A 12,227-nucleotide genomic window follows, 5' to 3' on the forward strand; every position below is an offset into this window, starting at 1 on the left:
TCTTCGTTGAAATAAGTAAATCGGTAAGGCGCATCCTCTTCGGTACGGAACCATCCTTTGTGGACAGGTCGCAGTCTGCCATTGATCAGTTGCGGCTCTGTAATCTTCTTTGTGCGCCGCTCATCACTCCGACCTTCCTTTTCGATTCGACTCCATTCCTCGAGCATTGAGAGATCTGGCCATTTGTTCCGCCTTCTTCTGCTCCCTCTCCGGTAGTCACCGTACGCACCTCCTTCTCTTGCGTTCATCTCGTCATCCGCCATCTCAGACATGCCATCCTGCGGAAAACACACGTCTCCCTCCGCGGTCAATGCAATCGTATGACGTCTCTCGAGAGGTGATGGCTGCATCTTAGCAGTAGACGAAGATCGCGCAGCATCCTCGCCGTCAACACCACTCCGGTGCGGCGACCCTGCCCCAAGGCTGATCTCATCCCGGAGCATCACATCCTCGAATCTCATGTCACGATCCGTTGGCCTCATCCTGGGGCTGCCAGGTACAGAGGGCGGGTAATTCACGTTATAGCTGCCATCGCCTGGCGTGAATGGGTTGAGAAGTTTCCTCTTGCTGCTTGCCTTACTAGAGCCACGGCGGCTTTGAGGACTGCTTCTCCTAGCATCGCCAGACCCATATCCGCCAAAACCTACTAAGCCAGGATCGGATCTCTGGTGAGCTGAATTAGATAGAAGAGGAGCCCCTTCGTCCCAGGGGCCATCCTCATCTTCGTCAGCACTTTCACCTCCTTGTACAGTCCTAAGTCTGGTCTGTGAGGGCTGTTGTAGAGACGGGAAAGAGGAGGTCATAGGATTCAGGGTGGATGTCCGTCGAGGTCTGAAGAACGAGGGGTGATCTCTGAGGTGTGCTGTTAGCCACCACTTGTAAACACCAACTGCAAAAGAAGGATATCGTACCTGTGATCTAGCAACGCCTCGCTATCAAGACTGTTGCCACTTATATTACCACCTGGCATGTCATAGAAGCTCTCTCTGGCGGCATTCAATGCTGTGCCTGGCCCTTCATCCTGCGTCATATCGTCTGCTCCGACCGCGAAAGACTTTCTTCTCGATTTCTTCTTCTTCCCACCGCGATGATTCTTTCTTCTCCTCTGCGGCTGCTGCCTCGACCCGGGCGGCGCCGCAGATCCCGGTTCTGCCATACCGTATGGATTCTGAGTCGAAGAAGGATCCATTGTCGCGAAGAAGTCCTCTCACGTCTGAAACGACAGCCGCTTCAGTCAGAAGAGAGGCAAAGCCCGCCTCGCGTGACGCTGGCGAGCCTGATTGTCGAAGAAGCTTCTACAGCTATAGGAAGGCGTCCTCGGGAAATAACACATGCATTGACAGTAATGTAGTAGATCGATATCGTATGAGGAAGCTATGGTCTTAAGTCAGGGCGAGGATAGCGCCAATCGCCGAGGCTCGGGGCTAGAGGCTGTCTGTACGGCACTTGATCGTTTCTCGCCACGTTTGAAGCTAGATATGGCGCCCAATGTAAGTGTAAGAAGGGGCGGTTGAGATATGAAGTAGAGCTACTGGAGAAGGCCAGTGTTGCAACGTAATTGTCGAGGAGACCACAGAGAGAAAAGAGATGTAGTTTGAATAGCGACAATCACGAACTCACTGACAATGGACGTCTTGGGACAGTCCACCTCAAGTGGAGACTTATCCATACACTGATAGCATCGAGGCGTTAGTGATGTCAGCGGCCGCTACAGGGTTTGTTGGGCGACCTCGGTTCCCCGCTAGCGAGCGCGCCATGATGATTGGCTGGCCCTTGACGATGCGCTTCAGGGCTGATGAGGTAAGGTATCTGATCTGATCTATTGTGCCCTTGCCTCAAGAGCTATTGTAAAGCAACCTTAGAAGTTGTAGACAGACTGGACGAAGTCCCGGACGAGTTGCTTGAAGGAGTCTTCAGCATAATTCCGTTTCTAGAGTCAAGCGACTGAAGTGATCTCTACGTGCCTTGCTTGTAAACCGACCGGAGTGTAGCTGTTGACCGAACTCTGATCTTACAGGTCAAGCTCTCTGACAATGCATCCATCCATGGATCCTTTACAGCTGGGAAGTCCCCAAAGACAGTTGGTGGTTGGTTGCACAGCCGGACCACCAGGCACAGGTCGTACTTGTACTTGTACTGCTGGCCAGAAAACACTTCCGCGAGTCCGGATCATGGAACTGGACCCGAAGTGATGGGTGTGCTCGTCTGCCGTTTCTCCAGCTAGGAACCCCACCCAGCTCGTGTAGCGCGCCCCCTCTTTGTCCATAGCTTCGGATCGACTTATAAGTCTGAGAGGAACTTCCTGAGCTATGCTATTCTGATCATCAAGTCTCTGGAAATTTCCTGGAATTGTCCTTGTCTTTGAATATCTCAAGTCGTACTCCTCCATAATTGTGATCATGTCAGGCTTCCCTAAGCTCATCCCGGCTTTTACAGTCTCTGTACGCCTCACAAGCTCAATAATCTACACTCTTTAAAAAGCGCGTGCTAATGATGCTATAAGATCGCCATTGACCCGCCAAATCAATTCGGTGTCACAGCCACTGGCAATGGCCTTGATATGGTGGCATTCATCCCAGGAGTAGGCGGCATCAAGTCCGAGCCAGACTACCCCATCCAGGTCGACGCTACCTGGCTTCACGGCTCAGATTACATCAAGGCCGATCCGGACGGCAAGCATGTGCGTCTCGACGTCGTCAGCACGGCCAAGGACAAGAAGACCGGCGGCCTGATCCGCTACAACTACACCGGCACCATCGACATGACAGGCGGTGCCGGCCGTGTTCTCTCTGGCCAGCCAGGCGCGGAGACGACCGATTACGGCGAGATATGTATGTTGCGAGCATAAGCTCATCGTCTTCTTTTCTAAAGACGAAGCTAACGGTTTTCAGTTGCACATGTGAAAATTGAGACGGGCAGCCCGGAGCTGATAGAGCTTCAGCACAAGACCTACACTGCCGCTGGCCGCTTCGTCGTGGAAGAGGGCAAGCCTCTCGTTGTCGAGTACAAAGTTAGCGAGGTTGCCATTTAAAAATGCCTCTTCTTTTTTCTCCCTTCCAAAATCACTGATGGCCGAGGCTTTTAAGGAGCGCTTCAAGGGACTCAGCTGCTGGGAGTAGTTTAGCAACCTCAGCCAGATTTGTAGTAGGGTATGGACCAAGAGATTGGGTTATTCGTGTCTCATTTATGGTGGCAATGCCTATCCCTAATGAATTCAAAACGTCCGACATATATGCAGTTGTACCATGTAATCTCAAACATCCATCGTCAGCAGCTCAGCAGCCCTCAAGGCAACTTGCGTTGCCAACATCTTTCCCCAATACCAACGTGCCAATCCATGAGACGCAATGGCCTTCTCGAAAAACACCCTTGTGTGGAAATCGCAATGGGGCTTTTGTGCGGCTCGAACACTGAGAACAGAGCCGTTTTCCGTGTATCTTATCAGGGGCGATCCTCTTCAATAACTCCGACACAGACCATGCTGCACTATGCTAAATATGTATGTACCCCGCAAACGTCATGAGCCATATCAGTGAAGTCGTTATGCCATGCCAGCGAGCTGGAGGAGCTTCTCGCCCGCGCGGAGGTTGGCGTATTCGTAAGCCTTCGACTCAGGGGGGAAGGTGCCACTGGCGGCCCAGAGGTCGATCAAGGGCTGCATGGGCTCCAACTCATGGGGCTTCAGCATGTCCAATGCTGTGGCTGTCAGCACGAAGTGGCTGAAGCAGCTGTTTAGCTGCTTCTCTAGGTTCAGATGGTAGAAGGGCTCGGTGAAGTGTGCCCAGTAGAGGTGGGCGTAGACACGAAACATTTGGCGGAAGATTGTTTGACAGACATCAACGAAGTTCTGTGGGAAGCCACTTCGCTTACCGACCCAGTCAGGCTCGCCAGGGTTTGTCAACTGAGAGAGAGGTGTAGTGGTGATGTTGGCATTGTGTGCGTACGAGACGCCGGAAGCTTCAGTAGGGAAGATGGTGGTATCATCGATCTTGCCGCTGATCCATCGCTGCATAAGCGTTATGTACTCGTAAGCCGGCAGTTCGACAGGCTCTCTACGGCTGTTCAGCCAGGTGAATGAATGGTTCCTAGAACTATGTCAGAGAATGTGGCCTTGAAGGCAATGGTCTCGACTCACTGTCCAGCAGACATCCGAGGGCATGATGTAGGGTTGCAGATTGAGAGGCCATCCTCCTCCTTCTCATGAATTACACGGACAAAGTTCCACAGGTTGCGGTAATGCTCGACGACTATACTATGCTTTAGTCCTCAATTTTTAGAGAATGAGAATCTGATTTCAGCCTTCCTTACCTTGGTGGGCAATCCACTCTCCCTGCTCAACAGTCTTGGGCCGGGCACTCAGAGTCATAAAATTTCCCTTGACAATATGCTTAGCATACGCCGGGTTGAGCCAGATCGGAAGAGGGTTTGGTAAGTGATAGGAGTTGAGAATGTCTTGGCCACTTGCGATCACTCCGCTCTGCTCGTCCATTCCGATAGTCTGGGCGAGAGACGGTGAGTTTGGAAGAGGAGGGAGCTTAGCGGCTAGGTTCGTCGATGATTGACTGCCCTGAGACAAGCTGGTCGGAGAGGGTATATTCCCAGAGGTCGACGATGTCGGGCTCTTGCTCGGCACGCCGGCCTTACCGCTCGCGCCGCGAAAGCGGGCATTGCTATCAGTTGTCATGTCAGTTGGTATTCCAAGTAATGTGTGATCTATGCCACATAGCAACTCATGCGAGTGACAAAGCACTCGTACTCAAGCAACCATGGGCAGTGTATGATAGCAGCATTAAGAAAGATCGAGATGCCGATATCATAATATGCGGTTGCTTGAAACGCTAGAGCAGCTCGCTCTTATGCTGCGGTTTTTCAATGCATTGAGCCATCTCACACGACCTCTCCCAAACTACGGTCAAACAATGCCGCTTGCCCCGCCAATATCGGCCATTTCCACTCCGATCTTGATGACCCCAAAGCTCTCTTAATGCGCTGCTCTCACTTGAGGCAGTACAATATCATAGTTCTCACATGAACTGTTGAAATGGTTTGACAGATGAAATGGGCGCGAAACTCACATTCCCGAGAACAAGTTAGACATTGTCGCAGCCCAACTGGAAGGTGATAATAGCGGATGTTGAGCAAAGGAGTCCCCCTTTGTGAGGAGCTACGAATCCTGAGTGCGTCTCTGTTCACAGCAGGTTCGATCTGCAAAAATTTTGCTTGATGAATATGTGTCGTCGTCGTTCACAGGGCTCCCTTCATGAAATAGGGGTGAGGGTGCAATGAATTGTTCGATCTGCAGTGGAAGGTCAAGCCGCCCAAGGTAGGATCTGCGCTAAACCTCACACAGCACGCTAAGCGATGCACACTTCGCGCTTGGGCCACTGAGAGGCGCCAGCGCACTGTACCAGCCACAAGAGGCTGCACCTAGCCCAACAGCCTCTTCTCATTGTTCCTCGTCTTGGAGATCTATATTAGATATTCGTTTTCTAAGGACCGTCACTTCAACCACGCGACGCCTCAGCAGATCCCACATCGCCGTTGCCCCACCCCCAATAGCGAATATGTCTGCCTCACCCGAAGATGCTGACATTATTGAAGAGGAGGAGATGGACGACCTCTTCGGCGATGGTGGTGATGATGATGCCATTTCAGACCAGGAGCGCGCGTTGAGCGACAACGATCTGGCATCAGAGAAGGGAGAGGAGCGCTACGGATATGACGATGAGGACGTCAACCAACAGCCGGAGGTGAAAACAAAGGTGGTTCAGGGCGTTCAGGTGTTCCGGCATAGAACGCCGAGGTCTGTCGACGTAAGTGTCAGAAATTCCGAGATCAGCCTACTACGACTGACATGAAAATAGCTACAATCCCTCCGAATTCCCAATTTCATCAAGGTGATACCCGAGCCATACGACGAGGATACATACGAGCCGACTCCATGGGAAATTGAGAACGAGAGGTCCTCCAACCCGAAACCCGTCATCCGTTTTCGCAAACACCCCGAGACCGGCGAGCTCCAGAGCAATGCTGTCTTTATCGAGTGGGACGATGGATCGAGCACCCTTGCCATTGGCGACGACCATTACGATTTACAAGGAAAGGACATGGCTCCAGCCAGTAACAAGCAATATAGCGAGAATAAGGATTCGCATTATTACGTCGCGGCTGCCCATCTAGCTAGTAACTCTCTCCTTACCGTTGGCCACGTCACACGCCAATACACTGTCCGTCCCAACGAGAATCAGGAAGATGAGGCTCTGACGCGATTGATGGAGAAGATGGCCGCGGCGAGAAACACAAGGGCGACCGGCGCTGAAATGATCATCACAACTACGCAAGATCCGGAGCTGCAAAAGAAGCAAGCTGAGCTCGCAGAGAAGGAACGCACTCGTGCCCAACGACGACGCGAAAATGCGACTGCGCGACAGTTGGATGGAGCGCGCGGCGGATACAGTCGGGGCGCCTTGTCAATTGGCGATCTTGAAGGCGGGCGGCGCGCTCCAGGGGCGCGCAAGAAGGGCGGTGCAAGTGGGCCACGACAGAAGAGGCGTCGCCCAGAATATGACTCGGATGACGACTTACCACAAGGCGCTCGCCGCCAGGATGAGTATGACATGGGAGATGACTTCATTGCTCCTTCGGATGAAGAAGAGGATATGGAGGAAGAGGACGATGATGAAGAGCTTCTGGATGACGATGAGGAGGATGAGCGCCCTCGTGCGAAGCGACAGAAGACTGCTGACGCTGAGGATGCCGATGCCGATGCAGAGGCAGACCTGGACGACGATGTGGATGCGCCTGCAGCGTCACACGCAGATCATGGACGACGAGGTCGTCGTCACATCATCGACGATGATGAAGAGGAGTAGCTCCTTGGTTGATCTCTGCTGTGGCGTAGCGTGGCATGTCTGCACTTATATGGTCTAAACACTGGCCAAGGGTGACTATGTATAAATCTACTGTAAGGAGTACCGGTCTTCGTGAGCATCTGTGGTTGTCTTTCGGCATGAAGGATTCAAAAAGGGGAAAACTGGAACTCGAATTTTCCGGGTGGTCGCAGAGCCAGCAGCGGCGTCTGAAAGACGCACATTTAGATAGAATATATGCAAGCGGTATGCGAACAATTTCCAACCTTACAACAGCTACCTAGGATATTATTGATACTGCCATCTTACGTGATGCGTGATCTCAGGTAGGATGCAAAAAAACAAGCTTGGCAGCAAGCTCAGATAAGATGGCGGGGTTGCATTAGCCGCGCCGAGGGGAGCTTTCACATGCTTAAAGGGCCGGCTTACAGGGGTGTTGGAGCTCTAATCACGGCTCGGCGATATACAATCGTAGCTTGTGTTCCCACTGGCACGAGGCACTAAATGACCCAATGTCCAGCTGACCGCATACCTCGAGACACCTTCTCTTATTCCGTCCCCAACATGGAGGCCCTCTGCTGCGAATCTACAACGACTTGAAACCTCTCAAATGGTTTCCGCCTCCGCCGGCAAGCAACTATGGGGACGGTGATGTCGGTGATCGTAGGTGTCTGGCGGATCATCGTGGAGATCTTTGTCTTCTGGCGCCAGGTCAGTCGCATTCCTAACATCCAGGGCATGTATGTTGTTATGTCTGAGCGGACACAACAAATGCAGCATCTCAACACACGAGAAGCCTCAGATGACGGGCAATTGAACTGACCACCCTAAAACTTTACAGAAACTACAACAATGGTACCGGCGCAAGTCTCCTGTTGAGCTATGGCTCGACCTACTGCGAAACTCGCAGACGTACGAGGACTGGGAGGAGGCCGCCCTGCACCTCGACAACCTGCTAGGACTCGATCTATGGCGCTACAGCCCCCCCTCGCGGTACTACGACTATAGGCTGATCACTGAGCGGCTTGATACACTGGCAGCTGCCCGAGAGGCCGGCGATACCGCGCTGCTACTGAACTTGCTACGCTCTGGACTTGTGCGTAACTTGGGCAATATCACTGCGCCAAAGCTGTATAACCGGAGTTTTGCGGGCACCAAATACTTGATTGAAGAGTATATCACTCAGGTGGCCGAGGCGATTGAGGATATTGCGAGTCTGCCAGTGGTAGATGGCCGGACAATTGAGAGCGGCGGATATCAGTTCTCACCGCCACTTGCACGAAGCAATGAGGCCAACACTGATACCAAGACCGTGACTAGGACGAGTGGAGGGCCTGGAGTGCACTTCAGCCATGACGAGCCAATGCCAACGCAGATGAAGCTTGACTTTGTCCACGATACCCGGCAGGCATACGGGCGCAGTAGCCTGGTACTTCAAGGAGGAGCGATCTTTGGTCTCTGTCATCTTGGAGTTGCGAAGGCTCTTTTTCTGCGAGGACTTCTGCCGCGTGTGATTACTGGCACAGCAACAGGGGCGCTGGTTGCAGCACTTGTAGCGATTCATACAGAAGAGGAACTACCAGCGGTTCTAAGCGGTGAAGGCATTGATTTATCGGCCTTCGAAAAAACAGGCAAGTTTGAAAGCGGAGAAAGAGCACAAACACAGACTTTCAAGACGAGATGGGAAACACTTCTTCGACGGGTGAAGAGATTCTGGAAGGAGGGCTATTTCCTGGACGTCAAAGTACTTGAGGAGTGTGTACGTGCCAATGTGGGAGATATGACATTTGAGGAGGCGTACAACAAGTGCAAGCGAGTTCTTAATATCACGGTTGCGACCGAAGGACGCGGTGGGATCCCGACATTGTTGAATTATCTGACCGCTCCGAACGTTGTAAGTCACGACACCCCCCTTATAAGCCTCATTTCACGACTGACACACTCTTCAAGTTGATTTGGACAGCAGCAGTGGCTTCAAATGCCTCCACGCCATCATTATATGGACACCGCGAGACCACACTACTGTGCAAAGATGCCCACGGCACCATCGTGCCCTGGGCTCCAGCGAGCAGCATAGAGCTCCGACCTTGGACTCATGCATCTTATTCAGACCGGGACTCGCCCCTCATGCGTATTGCAGAGCTTTTCAATGTCAATCACTTCATAGTGAGTCAGGCCAGACCTTACCTGATACCATTCTTGCAGTCAGACATGCATGGGCCGTCTTTCCTAGAAACACGGAATAAGACCATGTCGATCACGGCTTTCTTGGCAAGAATGGTGGGCATGGAGGTGAGGCATAGGTTAGGACAGCTGGACACGCTGCAACTCCTGCCAGTAGGGATCCGGAGGTTTCTCGTGGATGAGAGAATCCCTAGTGCCAGGTATGTTTACTGCCACGAAGCTTATATAAGTTGAAGTTCGAGTACTAATGATGACCGTTAGCATGACATTAGTTCCAGAAGTCACGGCCGGTGACTTTGTGAGGCTTCTAGAGACTCCAAGTCGGGAGATGCTCGACTACTGGATTCTCAAGGGCGAGAGGATTGTGTGGCCAGCTGTTTGTGCATTGAGGATTCGCTGTGTGATCGAGACGGAGCTCGACCGCGCCTACCAAGGAGCGAGGCGGCTGAAGGCTTCGTCCTTGCGAAGGAAATCAAACAGTTCTATGGCCGGCCCTGTTGAGAAGGATCGTAGGGATCGGGCTAATAGCACTGGTGCTAGATATTAGTGGTACGTGGACGGATGATGTCAAATAGGGCGGAGCGCGATGACATAAAATTGCACTGAGCAGGGTTGCATTTCTCGGCCAGAGGCTGGCTTATAGCTTGACGCTATATGCATTTACTGAGACCACGGACAAATCTGTCTGCTTGTCAGGCCTCCAACATTGTACAGTGAAAGGTGAGGACTACAAGTAGGGAGTTATGCCTCAAAATGACGTTGATTGTGCGACAATTGGCTGAAACGAACGGTCTGAATGAAATAGCACGGCCGTTGACTTCTGTATAGATGAAGATTCGTTTAATGCAAAAAATAATAGTCGTATCTCAGGCGAGTTGAGGTGTGAATATATATTGCCGTAGCTCGTAACGAATGCAACGATGCAGCATTCGTGAAAGACTCATTCTCTGCCTAAGCAGCTAGTGGGTTACAAGGAGTGGGAAAGAGCCGGATCGGAAATCTACTTGTGGTATGATGGGTGAGCTACGTAAGTAACGTCAGCAGGACAGCAATTGGCCTCTGTAACAATTGTTGCAAGAGACTGCCGGACGGTTCACCAAGAGCCCAATAAAGCCCGGTGCTGCCAGACGTGTCATATTGGAGAGCGTTTTAGCGGGAAACATATGACTATGATCGAAGCGTGAACTGGAAATAGTGAAGTATCTACACGATTACTGGGAACACACTTATATATGATCATCTGTGGTGCAAAGAAGTTGCGTTAACATTCTCGCCGACACCTACAGTATCGGGATAGTATGAAGCCAAACCCCCGAATCTATCATGTCACTGCTGTCCAGCGGCGTAGTAGAAAACAGTAGGTACATCAGAAGTGCTCTCCACACAATGACGGTATCGACCGCTTCCTCAATATTGTCCTGCTCATGGTCATGATGTTCAGAATCTTGCTGTTCCATAGATCCCCTGGGCAGCCACTGATTCATCATTTGTTCCAGCATTGCAACCGTATAACATGCGAGTTCCGGGTATGATAGCTCTTCACTTGAAACACTCCTCAATATACAAGCAAGAGGCGCCTTATATCGACGGACCGCACTCTCAGTGGCCGTCTCCGTGCTGTCAAGGCTTTGTGCTACATTCAAAGCATTTTGGAACTCCAGTATAAATCTGCCAAGAGTCTGCATCATCCTGAAGTGCTGACCTACGATCATTTCTGGGAGATCAGGCCGATCAAATTCATGCCAGGACCGTCCTTCAACCCCAAACTCGTTATGTGCAATAGCTTTTTCCACCTCGAGAAGTATGGTCACTATGCCGTTGAGCTTCATCGTTTGGCGTTGAACAACCGTAGACATGGGCTCATTCTTCGGCAGCCAACGATCTAACTCTTGAAGTTGGAGAAGAAAGAGTGCTCGCAAGAATTGCCTCCCGTATATTCCCATAGCATCAAATGATGTACGGAAATCTGGACAGCCGTAGAGCAACTGTACACATGCTTGTAAGACTGGTGACAAGATGAAAATCTTTCTTTGCCCACTGTTCTTGGCATCCCGGCGGTATTTGGCTAATTTGGACAGAAATCTGGAAGCCCTGTATACGGGTGTGCACTCATGACCTGCAAGCAGATCTGTTACGCCTGATACATCCAGGAGGCCAGCTTCTGAAAGTGGCACATCATTCACTAGGAGCTCCAGCTCCAGGTTTTCTCTCTTCAGCATGGCGAATAGTTCTGTCGAGTCGATTTCCGCTCTTTCCTCTTCAATTCTAAGACCGTGCGATGACCAGAATCTGTTGTAAAGCGGAAGTAATGTGATTGCGTCCAGTCCTGGTACGGCCTTTGTTACCGGAAATATGGAAGGAACCAAGGTTGGACTGCCCGCAATCAGCAGCCAGGTGAAATCATGTTTAAACTCCCGTGGACTGAATAACTTGTAGCCAGTGCGACTACTTCCCCAAGCATAGTCAAATAATTTGAAATCATCTAGAATAAACGGTGACCGGGTGAATCGCACTGTGTCCAGTTTCTTCCAAATAAACAATATTTCGGATTTCAACTCTATCGTACAGTGAGCTGAAAAGTCCAGGCGGCCCTCCGCATGATCACATGTCGTATATAAGTCTCGAAGTGTGTCGAGAAGTGGGACAGATTTGGTGAATACACGTTGGATCGGATTTCCGAAGGAGGAGAATGCCCCCACGACACCAAGAGTTGGATGTTGGCGAAAGTCGAATTGGAAGTTACTTCCTACTATGACGGGGTATGAGGACTGCCCATCTGTCTTCATTGTGCGAGCACCAACCGCCGCCATCGATGCGGCAATTAGTGACACTTCTGCATACGCAGGCGCAGCAAGCACATCGTCTGGGAGATAGTCCACTAATGTAGTCCTCACGTACTCCTCCTTCAAATGGTCTTCTATGCCAAGCAGTCCGAGACTCTTTAGAAATCTAGGCCAGGTCGCAGCTGTTTCCGTTACATCTTTCACATTAGACTTGAGCTTTAATTTGAATGACGAGACCAATTGTTCACGGATACCAGTTAGTTTCTCTTTTTGTCGCTGCCGCTCCGCCATTATTAGCATGGGAAGCGTGGTCGGTCGTAATATAGGAGTTGTTGCATAGGAGAGTCTATTTAGATCACGCCAACTCCATATCTTCCGGGTCCTTTTTGAC

General features: G+C 51.2%; 3 protein-coding genes across 3 annotated transcripts; 2 read left to right on the forward strand and 1 right to left on the reverse strand.

The window, feature by feature from the left end:
* Window positions 1-2,399: 2,399 nt before the first annotated feature.
* On the forward strand, window positions 2,400-3,031 carry UCRPA7_136 (hypothetical protein; the record flags this gene model as incomplete). The annotated part of the gene is made up of 3 exons (XM_007912734.1): window positions 2,400-2,441; window positions 2,504-2,831; window positions 2,892-3,031. 3 exons carry the CDS (start codon window positions 2,400-2,402, stop codon window positions 3,029-3,031), a joined length of 510 nt encoding a protein of 169 aa, XP_007910925.1.
* Window positions 3,032-3,541: 510 nt separating this feature from the next.
* Window positions 3,542-4,489, reverse strand: UCRPA7_137 (putative protein kinase activator protein; the record flags this gene model as incomplete). Its single annotated transcript, XM_007912735.1, has 3 exons — window positions 3,542-4,085; window positions 4,148-4,247; window positions 4,309-4,489. 3 exons carry the CDS (start codon window positions 4,487-4,489, stop codon window positions 3,542-3,544), a joined length of 825 nt encoding a protein of 274 aa, XP_007910926.1.
* Window positions 4,490-5,564: 1,075 nt separating this feature from the next.
* UCRPA7_138 (putative rna polymerase-associated protein leo1 protein) lies at window positions 5,565-6,872 on the forward strand (the record flags this gene model as incomplete). Its single annotated transcript, XM_007912736.1, has 2 exons — window positions 5,565-5,813; window positions 5,865-6,872. The coding sequence occupies 2 exons, from the start codon at window positions 5,565-5,567 to the stop codon at window positions 6,870-6,872; spliced, it is 1,257 nt and encodes a 418-aa protein (XP_007910927.1).
* Window positions 6,873-12,227: the final 5,355 nt, after the last annotated feature.

The sequence above is a fragment of the Phaeoacremonium minimum genome (genome assembly GCF_000392275.1).
Source record: "Phaeoacremonium minimum UCRPA7 unplaced genomic scaffold PA7_03_scaffold_7, whole genome shotgun sequence".
Taxonomy (NCBI): Eukaryota; Fungi; Ascomycota; class Sordariomycetes; order Togniniales; family Togniniaceae; genus Phaeoacremonium; species Phaeoacremonium minimum.